Raw genomic sequence first — 19,968 nt, forward strand, 5'->3', positions numbered from 1 at the left:
TATTGACACAAGAAAAATTCTTAAATAAGAAATTATAAAAGTTTGATTTCAATTTATAGAATAAAGAAACAATTCTAAAATATTATCTTTTTCAATGTGCAAGTAAACTTGCGAATGATTTTCCAGATTTTCTTATAAATACCGTTTATAATTTAGGCTGTGGGCGATCAAAAAGCAGTAAGCTCTATTTTCTTCAAAATTGAGTCAAGCAGTAAGCACGTTATCAGGTATCATTTAACGTGAATAATATTTGTACAGAGTAATATTTTATTTATTAGTGTTTTTTATAAAAATATTTTAAGATTCAAAACCAATTAAGTGCATCCTGTAACTGTCATGAGAGGTCGAAAGGCAGTAAGTTCACATTTGCCGCTTACTTTTTTTTGCGAAATAAACGGAAAGTTGGATAGGATAGTGGCGACTTGTTTTAAAATAATGTAAGTACCCTGAAGACTGGTTTCTAAGGTTTGTTATTACACATGTCAACACTTCTATGATGCTCATTAAATATACAATTTTATAAAACTGGTTATTTCGAAAATGTCGAAAATGTCTGTTAATCTAAATCAGCCGAATTTTACAAGGGAGGAATTGATAAGCTGCCAGCAAGATAGAAGAAGGTTATAAATAATAGTGGTGAATACATAATACAGTGAAACTCTTCTATAGCGCCGATTTTGGGGCTGATAGTGGGTGGGAACTAACTAATTATATCCCGCTCCGCTTTTGCTTGTTCATGTCTGAGTACTCGTCTAAGTGACAACCACAGATCCCGCGCACCTCGCGCCGCTCCTGTTACACATACCCAGCGGCGCGGTGTCAATGATCGGAAGGGCTATAGAAGGGAGAGCTATTGAAGAGTTTCACTGTATATTGATATCAGCTTTTCATTTAAAAAAAGAAAAATAAATATTTGATAAAACAACGGAAGTTATTTATGACTCGACCAATAGTAAATATAAGTAAGAAGTAAATTAAATCAATATTTAATTATTTAAAACTTTATGCATAATGTGATTATGGCGCTTACTTTGTTTTAGAAGCCTCTTCTTTATGTAAAACCTGCTTATCATAGATGTTGCAAAACAAAGTACGCGCCGTTTTAAATTTCTAACATGTGCTATAAATTTAAAAAAATGTTTCTTAATATAAATTTGACTACTTTTTGGTTCATGCTAGAATAAAAGAGAACTTTACTATACATGCTGATAGTATGCTAACAGTTCATTTTTAAATATTCAATAGTTCTTTACAGCAAATAATAAATGCATTTATTTTTATCATGAAAAATGTACTGTTTGATGCTTACTATTTTTTAACCATGCATGTCCGAACCACGCCTAATTATGACTTTAAATGGGGGTTTACGGTCATTTTTTAAAAATTGATTTTATTATCGAAAGAAAATTAAGAAAAATGTTAGGGGTCCCTCCTAATATTCGCGCTGTCTGCACGAATTTCGGTTATTAGATTTTTCAATCAAAAATCTAAACGAGAAATGTTTCCCTAAAATATAATTCGTGGAAAATAATTCCATATATTTTATGTTAATTTCAATTAGGCTTTCATTTCAAAATTGATTATATAGATTTATTCGGAGATATAAATATTTATAATAATTTCCAAACCGGATTTTATTTTATGCTATGTAGAGCTTCAAGGTTTTTATAATAACTTAATTATTGCTAAAGTTTTTCTTTTTGAGCGTGAATCCTTAATACGATAAATTCATTCATACTTTCATCGTAATTTCAATTAATTAATTAAGAAGTTCTATAAAAATGGTATAAAGCACCTGTTCGGAATTGTAAATAAAATAGGGATTTTAGGGAATGTATTCAAAAGAGGCGTTTCACACAACTTTGATAGAACTTCAATTACAGGTAAGTTCGTTTAATGAATCAAGTATAGCGCTAGGGCCAGCATTACTGAATTTTCCGTAACGCTAGCACTGAACAAACTGGAAAAGGGTTTAGTCTTACGAAAAATTTCGATAGGGTAGGTAGCTGGTTAAATAAAATACATATCATACAAAAAATTATTGTGGGTCTTTAGCCACTGTCTCACTTCATCCATAATTAAAAAAATTAGCTGCAGAAGTTGCACTATTATGATGCAAAAACTTCATAAATGACAGCATCCTGTATCGAATGACTACGAATGATGCAATGACGCTTCACTTTATTGCAATACAACGCTCTTCCAGGTAGGAAGTTATTCTTATTCCAAACACTTGATTTTAGAACATTTTTCCGGTATACAACACCTGGTGCTTTTTGGGTTGTATCTTATGTAAAACTTCAAATGTGGAAATGCATTAAAAAGCCTAACTACTATACTGTAAAAGCATAAACTGATGTACTTTCTTGATCTAAAAAACCAAGATACATTTTTAGGTTTCCAAAATACTAGCAGAAATATTTTAATGGATCGTTGGACAATATATATTTTGTTTCCTTTTTGTCTGTCAAGATTAAAAATGTGCAATGCAAAATTTTTTGAGCAAATTTATAAGACGAAAATGTAGATATTTTGCACTTCACATCATTCTTAAATCGCACATGGTAACCTGTTTAAATTATAACAGCGAACACCACCTACTCTATTTATGTAAGATAAAGCAGTGGTATTATCAATTCTTCTAATATCTCTGCACGTAACATCTTCACATGCAATTTGCCAACCAATTAAGGAGTCGTCAAAAAAATTTCGAGGCAAAATTCTATAAGTCCTACATACAAATTGACGTATTTTACAAACTAAATGTGTTTCTAAATTACTGATCACAATCAATGCTTTATCGACTTTTTGCTGTGTTAGTTCAATTATCATGATCTTGGAATTAAGTATATATGCCCAATATTTTTTCTCTTTTCCATGAGTCCTTCTTCCTCTATTACTCCTCTATAGCTCTCCTCTATGTTAACTTGCAAATACTTGTTGGGATCTTTAAAAATTATTTGGAGACCAATTGGTTGGTTTTATGTCATCACTTTTGTGAATCCTTGTATGAGATGGCATTTAATACTATTAAATCGAAGCTAATTTGACGGCTCGGAATAATTCCTTTCCTATTTCATTGAATATATTCAAGTATATCAGCTGAAACACTTACGTCTTCTAGTATCAAAGAACCACTCATTTGGTCTTGTGTCCCTTAAAGTTTCCGTAGAAGCAATCAAATTGGACACTAAATAGTAAAATATTTGTTCTCATATTTCACTCATAATGCTGGAAATCTGCCAATAATCTGCCAACACCACTGATGTTTTCAACTAAGGCTAAATCAACTTGTTCTTTTCATTGCTTAAGAATTGTTGATCGAGATTTTCCAATTGTTCCAAGCCTAGCTGTCAACATCCTAAAGACTAACCTCCCTATTTTTGCATTTATCTTCGGTGAATCTAGTATGATGCAGTTACTTAGTAGAGGATATTTTTTAATAATCTCTGCTTTCTCCTTATCTGACAATTTCTTTTTCAATATATTCCCCCATCTGCCGACACATTCTTTGAGAATTAGAGAAGCAAGTATGCGCTATTTCATAATTCGTTCACGAATGACATTGAAAACCTGTGCACCAAGAGTTATCGTATCATAGTTTGCCAGTGAGGCATCATTAAGCTGAATATTATCCTGGCTTGTGCCTTGAACCTTTTCTGGGGTTTCTTTCTTCGGTAGATCTGCAGAATAAACATCGTGTGAACAGTATCCATCTCTCTCATTTTTGAAATCAGTATCTGACACTAAACTTTTGAAGCATTCGAAGAATACAATCTGCCTATTCAAAAAGATTCTATTTACAAAATAATTGATTTTTCCATTGGATTATTTTTCTGGCAAATAAAAATTTATTCTTATACATAAGAACACTAGCAATTTTGATCAAGTAATGACTTGAATGCATGGAAGCAGATATCTGTTAGATTCCAGTAATAAATCTTCTGTAAGCAGAGCAGCAGTTACGTTTAAGTGTTATTAACACAGTAATTAAGTAAAAACTTACTTAAAATATTTATTAAATAGTAATCTAGTATAAGCAATTATTAAATAATAACTCAATAAGAGGCATTTTATCCAATCTGATTGAGTCATCCTCAATCAGATTGGATAAAATGCAGAAGCGAGAAATATTTTTCTTTCTTTACAGCTCATGTTTCTTTAGAAAATGCTTATTTTTCTAAACTAAGGAGATCGAAACGGATTTCCATGTTGCTGCGCCGCAAAGAAAAAACAAAAAATTCCTAACCAAAACACTACTTACGGCGCGGCGTTTGTGCTTCTAAAGTTTATGTTCTCTTTATTCTAGAATTGGCTCTAACTTTCAAATTATCTCCTCAATTTTACTTTTTTATCATCGGAAAAGCAGTAATATTTTCTGCGTTCTTAATCATTTTCATGACGATTTGTACAAACTTTTGTGGCTTGTTCGGCTCAAAGAAAAGGAGTGAGATTCGGAGACACCGTTTCTTTTATGTTATCAAAGTCACGTGACTATTGAGAGATTGATATTTTGAATTAAGATGTTACAAACGTAAATTTAGAAATGTCCTATTAAGATAATGATAGTGAGCACTTTTTGATTACACAGTCATAAAAATCGAACATGAAGACTTTATTGTATATAATTCTCCCTCTTGGGATTCCAAAGATGTGGGACGGCATTATTGTAAATCAATAAATGATAATATCTTTCTGAAATGTTCCCGTAAACTCACATTTCATAATCGAAGCCATCCAAGTGAAACTGAACGTGAATAGCTAAGTTAATATGATGTTTAACATCACTTAGTTTAAGTAATTGATTATTATGTTAGAATAGTTAAGTACATTTGTACAGGTGAAAATTTTGGTTTGTTCTGCGAGATATTAATTTTGTTTTTTAATAAAAGAGTTGAAAATGTTTTATGTGACATAAATTATGATGAATATCTTTTATTGATTATAAAATAATAGTTTTATTCAAAGACTTGCCATGTTTAAATTGTATGACAGAAAATAGTTTGCATGTTAGAGATGATCGATTTCCATTACCTCGGTAGTTTCATCAGTGTAAAAATGGGTTCGGTAATGTCAATTGTGAATGTTGTGTGGGTTATCGATGACAGCAAACTCGAGTATCTTGTTAGATAAAAGGATTATTAGTGATGTATTTGCTGGTGTCTCATGCTCTAAGCCCTGGGAAAAGACGATCATTCTAAATCGATATAAACAGGGGAAATAAACTAGTTTATTTTTATCTGGAATTTTATCTGTTATCTGAACTCAAAGCCAAAGCTTATGATCTAAAAATGAAAATTTTAAACCATAAGTTTTAGCACTCAGGGCCAAAATTTATCATGCCCAAATACGACGGACGGACGGATGTACAGTGGCAAAAAAGTATTTCTTACCAAAAATGATCGAAAGTTCAATTTTAAACTAATTTCATTGTATTTTTAAAATGATCCTATTGCTTGCAGATGTGTAACTGCTGACGGAAGAGGGTCTCTAAGGGCGGTTTTTGGCTCAATTTAGATTTGGCCCAAAAAATTCGAAAAAATTCCTACAGTATTTATTAACAATAAGAAGTCAATTCCACATTAAACGGACCACCCTCACTCCTCCTATTCACCCCAAGCACCTTAAAAAAATGAAAACTTCACCACTTCTATGCAGTGTCTTTGGGAAAAAACCAATAACAAAAATCAACAAAAATACATGTATAGGTTTTAGGGGTCGCTGATTTCTAATACAAGATCCGCTGACCTTTATCACGTTAGATTCAAGGTCATTTGAAGGTCAAAATGCAAAAGACCTAATAAAAATCCAAATAAATAAATAAATAAATATATATATATATAAGTTTATGGGAACGCTTAATCTGAAGGGGTTTATTTAACAACTCTATGTCAAGTTAAAGTCAACTTAAAGCCAAATCAAAAGAATTTCTACCACGGTAAAGCTGAAAAAATGGATTTTTCTGGATTTTTCTATCGGATTTTCTGCAGTTTGACCTTCAAATGACCTTGAATCTGATTCGATGGAGGTCAACGTACCTCGGATTCAAAATCAGCGACCCCAAAAACCTATCTATCTTTTTTTCTGGATTTTTCTATCGGATTTTTTGCAGCTTGACCTTCAAATTACCTTCAATCTAATGTGATGGAGGTCAGCGAACCTTATATTAGAAATCAGCGACTCCTAAAACCTATATGTGACCGTCCGCGAAGAAAGGGACCTTGCGCGCCAAAAATCGATTTTTAGGTTTTTACATCAATCGATAGTTGTTGAGTTCCTCTTTCATTTGCAAAAATCAGAATTTTTTTAAGTTGATTACTTTTTTTGTTATTAAGATGCAAAAATAGGCATGATAAATGTAGTCGGAGACCGAACGAAAGGCTTACGAAATCCAGCCCCATTACTTACCACTACAGCTGTTATGCGCTGTATCCGTGAGCTCCACTGGCTCGTGCGCCTTCGGCTCTACCTTTTCTGGTCTCTTTGCGCGTTTCTCGTTCTAAGTAGTATCATCGCAATTCGCATCTCGTAACCTCCGCGCATAGGGTATTAAATGCACTTTTTCGTTCAAAAATGTTACTTTTCAATTCTGGTCTGATTTTTAATTATTTAAAAAAAAAATAATGTGCATTAATTTTGCAGAGGACGTTTTTCGAGATTTTTGTATCTTCCACTTTTTTATTTATAATTTTTTGACTCGAAATATGAAAAAAGTGACGTTTTTTACAAAAAAATGTGTGCTCTTCAATAAATGCTTACCTGAACTTTGTAAATAAATGTATAAATATTATCTTAAATTAATGCATGAGATTTACAGATCCATTTACTTGTTATGAACAAATTTAAAACACAAATGTGATAATAATTATTTGTATTACAAATTTAAGCAGTTATTGAAACATACAAAATTAATTTGTGAAAAACGTCACTTTTTTGCATATTTCGCGTGATTAAATTATAAATAAGGGAAAGGCGAAAAATGACCAATATACTTATCTGAATTCTGTTCACAAATTTTTGAATATTTGTCAATCAAAGTGTACATAATTGGTATGGTGGTATTTTTTATGAATGGCTTATTTGCTCTCCTATTAAGGGCATGTGGTACTTAGAAAATTGTCGAGTTTACCAGTTTTAGGTTCCGACGGCTTTTTTTCTTTAATAATCAATATTTTGTCTTAAAAATTTGGGACATGATAGCGACCATGCTAAGGGACGTCCCCGCACATTTTTTCTGGTTTAATTCAAAAAAGTTTTAATTTAGCAAAATCTGATTAATTTGCATAGCGCTTAGGAATTAGTATCGATTTTACCAGTTTTAGGTTCCGAAGGCTTTTTTCTAGAATAATCAATATTTTGTCTTGAAAATTTGGGAAATGATAGCGAACATGCTAACAGACGTCCCTGCACACTTTGTTTGTATTTTTTTTTCAAAAAATTTTTTGATATTGCTAACAACGTGTGTACATTTGAAGGTTATGCATGTTACAATTCTCCTGCGCGTTACTTTCAAACTACACAATATTTTTGGCCGAAAACTTTGGACTTGAAAATAAACATAGTAACTAATCTCCCGGAACTAACCCTTTTTGCAGGCAATCAAAAAAGTTTATTTCATAAATAATTTCCAGGTTATCGGAAAGGCAGAGATGAAAAACGACGTAACCTCAAAATAATACATATGCATAAAATTTTTATTTAGCACAATAAATTTTTTTTGTTATTATCCCTTAAAAAAGAGTCCGAAGACGTCCGTTATGATATTTTATAGCATCTACGAATTCAGTTTTTTTAAATTTTCATTTTTGTGGAAAAAAAGCCGGGGAAACTGTAAGCATCACATGCCCTTAATCTATAACTAAATTTGAAGCGGCACTTTTGGGAGAATAAAATTTTATTTCGCATAATGTATCTTTAATTAGTAAGAAATTTTTACAATAAATACGATTTATAAAATATTTAACATTTCATAATTTATATGTTTATAATACTTTAATTCATAAAATAGAGATATAGATTTCAATTGCATTTTCCATTAGTTCAAAGTGAAGAATGGTTTTTCATTGCGAAACTTCACTTAGAAAAATATTTGTTTGACAAAAAACAAATTATAACATTGATATCGGGTCAAAAAAATGTTTGTTTGATTCAAACAAATGTATTATTTGTGCTTATTCATTTTATTTGAATAAATTTATATTTAGATAGAATAAATCTTTTGTTTAAATTAAATAAATTTCTGGTTTGCTTTAAATATTTTTTGTTTTGAATAAAGCAAAGATTTTGTTTTGATTAATGAGGTAGATATTTTTCATTTATGGAAATGAAATAAATGTTTTCTTAATTGAAACAAAAAAATTGTTTCTTTCAATAATATAATATCAAACAAATTTTTTTGTTTGATTAAAACAAACTTTTTTCTGAGTGTCTCTATCTTTTTTAAAATAATAAAATAATGAATTTTGGTAGTTGGATCTTTACTGGGAACAGCAACGTTATAATTATCCGGGGAGGACATTTTTATAACTTCAGTGAAATCCTGTTCGCAATCTAGGACTGATTTTGCATACTTCTATTTGATAATGCCAAAATTGCGGTCGGGCGAAAATTTGGTATGACCTGTTAAAAGAAAATTCAATGAAACAGTCTTGTTTTTACCCGTCATGACGCGCCAGAGAAGATAATGAAAAGTGCGTTGTTTTTATTTTGACCAACGCAGTTATCAGAAAAAAGAACAACATTATCGGCAGCAGTTTTACTAAAATAGTAATGCAGCATGCTAATAACTGCATTGTCACCTTTTCCCGTATTATCTTCTTCGTCAATGACAATGTTTGTTTGCACGTGAGTTGCTTTATTGTTGATCCCAAATAAACCGCCTTTCCTATTGGCTTTGAAATAGGACGAACCAACTTGCTAAGGGCTACTTGGGTACGATACGTTCTAGGCGGAATCAAAAGATAACAAAACTACACTCAGAAAAATGTTTCTTTGAATCAAACAACAAATTTTATTTGAATTCATATAATTAAATCAAAAAATTTTTTTGCTTCAATCAAAAAAGGTTTATTTAATTTGAAGAAATGGAAACTATTTGCCATATTGATTGAACCAAATAATTTTTTTAGTACAATTTGTTTGATTCAAATAAAAAATTGAATTTTATTAAACAATGCATTTGTTTAAAATCTGTTAATTCGAATTCATAAAAATATTTATTTGATTCAAACAAAAAATACAGTACAAAGCAGTATTACAAAGTGCCGCTAGGCATGCTAAAGCGCTGCCGGCGGTTCCTAAGGGACTAACTTAAAATCTAAATTAATTGATCATGTGATTTATTTGATGGAATTTGTATTTTTTTAGTGTTCTATTATTCTAAAGGTTCTGATTTACTATAAAAATATATATTAATTGAAAAATGAACACAATATCTCTAGTTTAGGAACTACTTGAAGTTTAGGGTTTTTACCGTGGATATAATTGAAGATTTCGGATGTAAGTCTTTTCCAATACTAACCTCCTTTCTTTATAATGATGATTAATGAAATCAATTATGTTCTTTTATATTATAATAATCACTGTGTACTTAAAAGCAGGAACACTTATATATACATTAATTTTAAATGTCTAACTCTGGTTCATTTCTTATTATTCTAATTTATGATTGTTCAATACAGTTTCTGCTTTTACATATACAATGATATTTATGATTAACAATAAACATATTATCGAGATCATACATTATTTTTATAAAGAATGCTTAATTTTGAGGTTAAGTGTGAAAAAAAGATTTGCGTCACTTGAACAAAATCTTCAATTAATTTAAAAAATATATATTCAATGCAAACAATAACTTTACTTATTTTAAACAAGATATTTATTTAAACAAACCAAAACATTTATTTGAACCAAACACATAAGGACAAACAAAAAATTTATTTGAATCAAAAAAACATTTGTTTGACCCTATATTAAAGAAATAATTTATTTTATTCAAAACAAATTTGTTTGATTCAAGCAAACATTTTTCTCTGTGTAATGACGACGAATTTGCACTTTTTGCATTTTCTCTACACGAATTGTACAATTCTCGTTGCATTTGAGCCGCTTCTAGATGTTTCATCGCGATTTTCAACGTCGCAGCTTGGTGTTCGGCTGATGAGCCTGATAAACGAGTTAATTTCAAGTGATTTTAATGGCAAACGTCGCACAAATCACTTGCCGGTTTCATCGTCGTGATGTGAGGACAATACTGATTCCAAATGTCATGGAAAATTGTTCGCGAAACTTTGCGAATTTGTACCTCGTCAGTTTCAGTTGCGTCTACGAATTTGCGATACAAAGATGCTTTTGTATCGCAAGATGGTAACTTCACAACTTTCACGAAATTGCGGCAAACGACCCGGCAGAAGAATAGACACTTTAACAGCATACGATTGTAAAAATTTAACGAAACAAATACATATTTCGTCAAATCCACAGAAAAATATTTCATGAAATGACGATCTACATTCTTGATCTTTTTATCGATTTCTAAGATATTGAACCTGTAAAAACAATTAAAGAGGGTCAAAATTTATGACCGAATCACTATTTTTTTTTGTGTACGATAACAATATCAGTTGATTTCTTCTAGACCTAAAACTTAAAAATGTTATGTTTCTAGTAGAAGTCATTAAATAAGTCTCAGAATTTTTCTGAAATATGACCGCAATCGTTTTCAGATGATCATTCATGAAGTGATCCTTGAAATAAATATTTCAAATTAAATTTCTAAAATTAACGACGATTAAATAATAGTACCTATGCATTAAAGCGATTTCTTTAGGAATTCGTTTAGTACATTGCCTGGTACAACAATTTACATCATTCTCATAAAATTTTTGGATTTTAGCTTCGTCATTCACATCTTCCTGTCTATTCTCTATAGAATTTTCCCCTACTTCATAATTAAGACTCAAAATCTTTTCTGGTGCGTTGGGTAAGAGCTGATGGTACGTTTCATTCTCATCGTTACTTGTATTCTGAGAAAAATGAATTTCATTTTGTGGTATTAGAGTGTTCAATCATAATAAACAATTTGCTCTAATTACAATTTAGTTGCTGGATGCAAACCAGCCCGACGAATTGTAGAGAATAAGGAAATGAAACTTTTTCATATTAGAATGTTTTTGCCAAACGGTTATTTTTAATAATAAAAACGAAATATTGAAAAAAAGTTCCTTCCTAATTTAATTAAGTTTTAAAACTTAAATCGTTCTAATTCGGCCAAATAATATTTCCAAATAATAGGTTTTCTCAAGGCCCTCAAAATAAGCGTTTGTTTCGGTGATGACCGGCCAGCCATTTCTTCAGGTTTGGAAACAGGAAATAGTCGCACGGGTCTAAATCTGGAGAGTATGCTGGATGAGGTAGCAGTTCGTAGCTCAATTTATGGATTTTAGCCATCGCAACTACACACGTGTGCACCCATGCATTGTCCTGATGGAACAGCACTTTTTTCTTTGACAAATGCGGTCGTTTTTTCTTTAAATCAGTATCGAATCTGTCCAAAAGCTCTGAATAATATTGACCGTTGATTGTTTTACCCTTCTAAAGGTAATCGATGTGAATGATACCGGGTGGTTCCCAAAAAACGGTGGCCATGACCTTGTTGGCCGACAGACCCACCTTGGCCTTCTTTGGTGCACGTTCACCCGAAGAAACCCACAGTTTCGATTGTTCCTTGGTCTCTGGTGTGTCTCGTTCGGATTGCGGTTGAACATCGTCAAACACTCCTTTGAAGTGGTCACACGGTTGCGCTTATGGTCGATTGTGAGAATCGCGGCACCCATCTCGCGGATAGGTTTTTCATGTCCAAATATTCATGTAAAATGTGATGTACCCACTCAGTTGAGATGCCTACAGAATCAGCCACCTCACGCACTTTCACTCTCCTATCGTCCAATATCATTACATGGATTTTATCGACAATTTCTGGCGTGATGACCCCTTTTGGGTGACCTGAACGATCGGCATCACTTGTGCTGGTACGACCACAACGGAACTCAGTAAACCACTTCTGAACCATTGAAATTGATAGTGCAGAGTTCCCGTAGTATTTATCAAGCCTTTCTTTCGTTTCAGTAAAGGTTTTTTTACGTAAAAAAGAATGCCTAATCAGGACACAAAATTCACTTCTTTCCATTTTCGTTAAAATTCACGAGGTTATGTGCTTTCAATGGCTATCAAACACAAACTAAATGACCCAGCTTGCTTAATATTTAACAAGAGTCTATTCATAGACGGCGTTGATGAAATAAAATGCTAATTTGCAGAAAAAAATCTCTTATTCAAAAAGTCACTGACTCTTTAAACAGCCCTCATATTTGCAGGACATATTCAAAGTACTCTAGCGATGTCTAGAAAATCATTAAAAAGTTAACAATCGCTTATTGTTTAATATTATTCAATTGTAAAATAAGGTCAATCGATAATTGTGTTTTCTTGGTTTCGCCGGTAAAAAGTATCTAGGTAACTTTGTCTTTCAAATAACTTGCAGAAGTTGCTTAACAGAGCGAGTAATTGCATCCGGATCCTCAATTTTTTTCATAAATGGGGCATTATTTCTACAGTTTTAGTGTACCCACTCAAAAAATCAAAATTGTCTGATCTAAGTTTATAGGGAAAAAATGTTTGTCAGTTGGATAAATATTTACCGAGGGGAATAATGGTCATAACAAATTTTCGTCTAGTACACTTTCAAAAGGGGTTTTCTCGTCTTTCACACTGCTCATAAGCATTTTTTGAATAAAGAAATATTTGTTGTGGGTGCACTTGAGAAATAATGCCCCAAATATTCATGATTATTGTGAAATATTCGGATTTATGTTAACAAAAAACTTCTTTCATTCTTACAAAGGCTTCATCGTTTTCTACACTGCTGCTCGTGGAATCATAACTCTTTCCAACTTAACATTCGTACTCTTCGACAAAGTCCATTTTTACGAATGAATTAATTAATAATTTATTACTTGAGTTGGACAATTAATTATTCTACACTTCTACAAGGATTCTTGGCTACATGAAATGCACGTCAAAAGATCACTGTCGTTTATGGTAAACTGCTGTGCAACATAAACTTCGTAGGCATTTAGGAAGAAAGTCATTCTTCGTGAATGTCAAATTATTATTAATTACCATATAAAAGGCCATTTGTATAATTTTATTTAAGAATTTTATATAATTTTGTATAAGAATTTTCCGTAAAACTAACCGGTCAAGTATAGCGGTAGGGATAGAATTACGCAGAATTCCGTAATAAAATTAGTTATAATAAATAAAAAAGTAAATAAAAATATATTTAAGAAAACATTATTCCTTTCAGCCCTAACGATTGGCGGTGGTTATGGACTTTGGTAACTTGCGTTAGAATAAGAAACGTACGAAGAAACAGAAAAAGGCATATCCGAAGTGGCAGGAAGCGATCAGAGCTCACGGATATGAGCGCCTAAACACGTAGTGCTAGGTGGTGGTGCTTTTCGTTGACGCCTCCCCCACTACTCAAATGCCTGCTTGCGAACTCGGCAACAATCGCCTGTACTGTAAAATTCAGCTTTGGTGCGTAAGGTCCCTTTCTTTGCGGCCGGTCACATATATGTATTTTTGTTGATTTTTGTTATTGGGGATTTTCCCAAAAATACTACATAGAAGCGGTGAAGTTTTCATTTTTGTAAAGGGTACTTGGGATGAATAGTGGGGATCAGGGTGGTTCGTTTAATGTGGAATTGACTTCTTATTGTTAGTAAATACTGTAGGAATTTTTTTGAATTTTTTCGGCTAAATCTAAATAGTGCCAAAACCCGTCTTTAGAGACCCTCCTCCTTTCTATTTATTAAAAGCTGAAATCTTCTATTTTTTAAAATCTTTTCAAATGTGCCTCTGCTCTAAAGATGCTCAAATTTAGTAAAACAGTGCTCAAATCAATACGATAAGTATAATTAAATAATTAATAATGTGCTGGAACAAGAAAGTATTTGTTAATAATGTTATAAACAAATTAATGAAAAGTTTTATTTTTTCGTGATTTTGCAATAATTAGTTATTAGAATTAGTGACTGTATAAAATATGATTGAATTTGATGTACTATTACAACTAGTTAAAAATAGCTGCTATGTATTGTTACACTACTCTTATTTCACTTGACAAGAGTATGCACTTTATTACTTAATTTACACGCCTGAGCCTCAGAGACAATTTTCCCTTGAATATTTTTCACTTAGTTTTATTGATTACTTGTACCGACCTCTCCTTCTTTCGAATTCACATCGAGAGATTTTGGATTGTTCGACGATTTAATGTGCCCAGTTCAGAATGTCGGTATCGAGTATGCACATCGGCACTAATTCTGGTAGGACGATAAGTCGGGAACGAACTAATCTATTAGTCACAACTATATAAAAAAAGACTCTATCTGCCACATGATGCTCCAAACCGACGTTCAATTGAAGCTCACTCTTTTCCAATGTAAATCCCTGAATCTTAAAATAATTCTCTACCATAAACACTCTTAACACATAATTGTCTAGCTACCTATTTAACCCTTCCCCAGGAAAGGCTGTGTTTTTAAATGAAAGCTAATTCTATAAACAGTCGTCCACTCCGTGCAAATTAAGGTGCAATATTTTCGGACGGAGTTTCTTACGGTTTTCCTAACATTGTTCAATGATATTTTGCGTTTAAAAATCAAGCCTGATTAAACCACCTTTCAGTGCTCGAACATCGTTTTCAAAGGAGTATTTTAGCGTTTCTTAGACATTTGACTAATGTCCAAAATTAGCTTCAATACTCACTTTTATAAAAAAATAAAAACAATTGATTATCCTTTTTTAATTCATTTAAAGCCGAGAATCTTTCTTTTCTATTGCTAACTAGATGAGTTCCCATAAGAATGGGTAAAAGATCTAGTTAACAGTTTTACGAACAAGCGTCAGTTTCTATTAACGAGCAGATGATCAAGCAAAATGGGCCACAACTCTCTTAGTATCCCCAAGATCCCAATCCCCATAGAGCGGTAAAGCTAGCACCCTTGAATTCCCATTGAATGGGTAAAAGAAAGGTGGGCAAATTGGCACTCTAACTTCACTCTATGGGGTTGCGTCCCGATACGTCACAAAACTGTGGGAAGCACTAAAAGTTTGTGTTTCGAATTTTACCAAGCGCTCTGAAAAGTTCGTAAAATTTGATATTTTCTATTATAAATTTTTAATGGAAAGGATATAGCATCCAGCCTTTCCTTCAAATCACCCTGGCAATCAGAGACGTCTTTATTTTCTGTGTCTCTCGCTTTAGAATTGATTTCATAAATTTCAAATTAATTTAATATACTGAAACGTTTCAGTATTAATGAATAGGCTCATTTTTTTCGCAGAATAAACTGAGAATGTGTTTTCAATAACACCCTGTTGTCCTTTTTGTAATTTAAAACAATTTTTTATTTATTTAAGTAAGTGTTATAAAAACTGCACGTTTTGACCTTTTTCCATAAACAATCTAAATTTTTTAAGGTATCGACTAAACAAGTCTTACCAATGACTTATGTTTTCATATTTTTCAAATGGACAGCAAGTTCTTTTTATTTGAAGAATTTTTGTAAACAAATACCTATTTTAATCTATTTTTCATGGATAGGATTAATTTTTTTTGGAATCAACCACAAACAGATATTATGGTCAAATTGAATAAACAATTGAAGCCTATTCACGAAAGAATGGGAAAATGGGCATTTGTTTAAAATAATTTTTTGAAGAATGGCGCAAGAGCACCTTTTTTAACTACTCGTAATCGTGCATTAATTTCCCTCATATTTTATAGAAACAATATGAGTTTCAATAACTAATCATTGTCAATCACTGCTAATTATTTCTTTATCATATTATAAAATAAACTGTTTTCTAACTACAGCACATTTATGATTCAAGTACAGTTATTCTAAAGTTCTGTCACAGAAATAATTTTATGGAAAATACTTTGAAAAAATAGTAAATAAGTATTCCATTAACCAAATACAAAAAAAAGCGTAATTTGTTGTAGGTATTTCGAAACATTTTTTTTATTGTTGCAATTTTTTAAATGTTACGAATACTTGTAGACCTTCCCCACGGAAACAGCACCGTAACAGCCTTAGGTGAAATACAAAAAAGACATCAAAATCCGTTGAAAATTGAACTGTCGACCAATTTTTGTCAAACAAAAGTGCTTTTTGGTATACTGTGGGACAGGCTGATACCTGATAAAAAGTGAAAAGGTTTCTATTCGGGATTACGGAACAATAAAAATGGATAAATGATTAATCGACTAATATAGGAAAAACATATTTTTAAATCAAATAAGCGTTAATTAACTACCAATTTTGTTTAGTATTTCATTCTACAATTTTCTGAACTATTGAACAAATGAAGAGATTTTATATGTAAAATGCAAGAATATTCAAAAATGTTTTACTGCTATATTTGTACGTGTTGAAACAGATGCTGACGTTCAAATTATAGAAGTATATAGTAAATTATGAAAGAGATGCAAATAAAATAATTATCTCATCTATAAAACGCAGAGTGGAACATGCTCATGTATTGAGTGGAGTTAAACTATTGCAGAATATCAACAAAGTGGTATGTAATGAAAAAAGAAAAATGTAAGGGCTTTACCAAGGAGCTGATTTCAATCATTATAATAATTTTTTAAAATGTTAAATCAAAAAGGCTTACGATGACTGTTCCATTCTCATGCCGGAATTTTAAGGAGGGAAGTTTCACGTCCTATGACTTATTACTAATTAATTATTATTTAATTTATCATAATAGTCGAAGAAAATGACATCTTCGTGTTTTGCATTTACTCTAAAATGTTCAACAAGTTTGAAGATATTTTAAATTACATAAGTTGGAAGTTAAATTATAAATTTTCTTAATTCTAAAGGCAAAGATTTGCTACTGAAAACTCTTCTCTCTTGATTTTTATTATCTAACGAGAAAACTGTTTATTAGATCATAAATTAATTACGAAGAAACCGGAGAAGGAAAGACTTTTATTGTGAAAGAGTGATGATCTGATAAGTTTATCGTCAGGATGGATTAATTTCCGACAGATCACAAACTCAGGGGTAAAGCTCCTTATCGATCAAAGCCCGGGACCATCAGCTTAAATAAATTGTCATGTTCAATTTTTAAACTTATGTTTTACCTTCTCCTCTTTATAACTTTAACATCCTCATATATTTCAATTATAAAAGTAATAGGATCAAAACGTCCAAATGATCCAAGAGAAGTTTTAAAGAAAGAAAAGTGGATATAAAATATACAAAAAAGGGAAGTTTTGATCGAATTTAATAAAATCTAAAGTAATTATTGAATTAAAATACTTTGTGGAAGTTACGTAATTTGGTACCTAGACTTGTACTATAGCATTCCTTGTTATTAAGATGAGAGTTTTGAGTTGCAATATGGAGAAGTCGCTTGAGGGAGATAATATATGAAGAATTTCATTACTTTGCTGAAGGTATTGAGCAATGTAAATAGAAAAAGAGTATAGAAAAGGTTTATATGAAAGAAAGATAAACACAGAGACGTTAGGGCAAAGGAATACACATAGAATTTTATGTTGAATAAATTGAAAGTGAAACAGTAGTGACATTTTATACCTTCCAGTCAAAATGTCCCTGACCTATATTCCGCAAAAAAGAAACTTTGGGATAATAATTCTTGAATTAAGCATCTCGTTTTTTTTACAATAATTTGAAATTCAAATCCAGGCAACTACTCTAACGTTATTGGGCTATTATTATTATTAATAATAATAATTTAGTGAATGGGTTAATTTACAATAATAAAAGTCACACACAGTGATACCTCTTTCTCAAGTTTGAGCATGAGAATGAAATTAATTAAATTTGTCAATAATGACGGGACATTAAATTATTCTTGTTATTCTTAATTATGTACATTTTTCATTTATCAAAAAGTTCAAAGCTCAAGCTAAATGAAGATATATACTATTTTCAATTTAAATTTCTTTAATACAAAAAATCCAGAATTAATTCACCCGCATTCTCTGTTGATATAAAAGCCCATCGTGAAAAAACCATATCGAGACGTGGTGAAATCCTGTTTACTGGAGATTTTCACGAGCACAAAATGTATTTTCGTGCTGACAACATAATGGAGGCTAGCAAAACACATATTTGGTAAAAAATAGAGGAAACATATGCATGAAGTTTCACACGTGGGTTGAAGGAAAGCAAGAGTCGAAAGATGATCTATTATTTCATGGGTAAAATTATTCAATGATCTGTGATTTCAATGTCATTTGTGTAAAGACTAATATTCTACTTTTGAAAATTTCTTAGAAGAGTATTTAGTCTTGAAGGATTGAGAACAATTAAAAGCAGCCTTAGCTAAATAGTTTTTGTTTTGCAAGGCTTTTGTTTATAGGATCTAACTTTTGATATTCACACTGATTATAAAATTTACAATTAACTCCGAAAATAATCAGCTTAGAAATATATTTATAAATTTAATTTAATTTAAATTAAGGTTCATTCCTAAACTTGAAAGTGCCAAATTGTACAATTTTACCTTGCTTCTGTTTCTCGGGGTAAATTCCTCTTTACTCGCCTTCCTCCTTTTATCCTTGAGGATCATCCGAGCAGCAGCAAAAGCCATCTTGATATCAAGTCCGTAACACTTCCGGATTAACAATAACAATGACAACAATAACAAACGATAACTTTTTAAATCTTTTCACTGTACGGCGACACGACAACTTTAATTACGCACTAGTATTGCTTTACCACATACGGGTCTTGTTTCTAAAATTAGTTAATATATTGTTCTAGAATTTCACGAAACTAGGAAAGAAGGTCAATTTCTAAGTAGTGAATCTAGCTAAATTCTATTATCACTGATGACTCTGTCATTAAGCGCTGGAGAGATTTGAACACCATCGATTTTCTTCGAGGACGACACAGCCAAGGTTTTACTATGGATTGGCTAACAGAACTTCTCGTGGAATTGGTAGCACTGATTTTCTTTATAAATTACCGATTAGCATTTATTAATATTGAATAATAATTATTATTTATAATTTGAGTTTTATTGCAAGGATCTCCGTTCTTCCCTAGGTTTGGTGGTTTTGTTTCGACCTCTCGATGCATTTGTTACTGCGATGCTATTATTGTGACACTCCATATAATTTTCAAACAATGCTTCCTACTTTATTGCATTGGCCTCATTCCAGGTGAAATGAATCGCAGCTGGGTCTCCATAACGAGCTGCTTAATTGGTGGCTATTAGGATATGGCCATGGATCTATAATAGAAACACATTTTGTTTTCAAAATTTCACTCATCATTCAAAAATTGAATTTGGTTTTCAGGCAATAGTGTTTTCATCTTTCTACTTATAATCCTAATTATTAAATCATAGCTTATTTTTATTACTTATCTTATAAAAAAAATCGTTCAAGCACTCGTATTGATTTGTAGTAATTATTATTTATGTATGATTTACAAATTTGACTACAATAATTTAATACTAAAGTGGAAATTTAAGTGGTAACGTCTCACATCTTATTATTAAAAAAACATTTCTGTGTTGAAATGTTGTCACAGGCTTATACTCCCCAACATGTCGAAGGCATTTATTGTTAGAGATGGATTTTTATTTAATCATTTTTGCACGGGGCTGTCCCGGTATATATCATCAGTCACGGACGCATTTTTATAATGCAATCAAGTGATCTGATGAGAGCAGTCTGTCCAGACATATTGGACAAAGCCTGGTTTTTACCCCATCATTGACGGACTGGAGGTTTCAGTCAAGTACACGATGAGGGGACCTACAGCTTAAGGTGGGTTCCGAACCACCAGAACCTCAGTAAAGGTACATTTGAAAAATTTCTAGAGGTACCGGCTCAGGGATCGCACCCCG

The 19,968-nt window shown here is 31.7% G+C and overlaps 1 protein-coding gene across 2 annotated transcripts in view; it reads right to left on the reverse strand.

Annotated features, from left to right (window-relative positions):
• Positions 1–19,968, reverse strand: part of LOC117174134 (neo-calmodulin-like) — a 338,301-nt gene that overhangs the window by 143,742 nt on the left and 174,591 nt on the right. Inside the window, exon 2 of one of the 2 annotated variants that reach the window (XM_033362928.1) lies at positions 18,616–19,347. The exons of the other annotated variant lie outside the window; for it this stretch is intronic. Within the exon in view, the coding sequence (XP_033218819.1) occupies positions 18,616–18,702 (87 nt within the window). The 5' untranslated portion in view covers positions 18,703–19,347. The remainder of the gene's footprint in view (positions 1–18,615; positions 19,348–19,968) is intronic. 2 annotated transcript variants of the gene reach the window in all.

Source organism: Belonocnema kinseyi, chromosome 6 (assembly GCF_010883055.1).
Source record: "Belonocnema kinseyi isolate 2016_QV_RU_SX_M_011 chromosome 6, B_treatae_v1, whole genome shotgun sequence".
Classification (NCBI taxonomy): Eukaryota; Metazoa; Arthropoda; class Insecta; order Hymenoptera; family Cynipidae; genus Belonocnema; species Belonocnema kinseyi.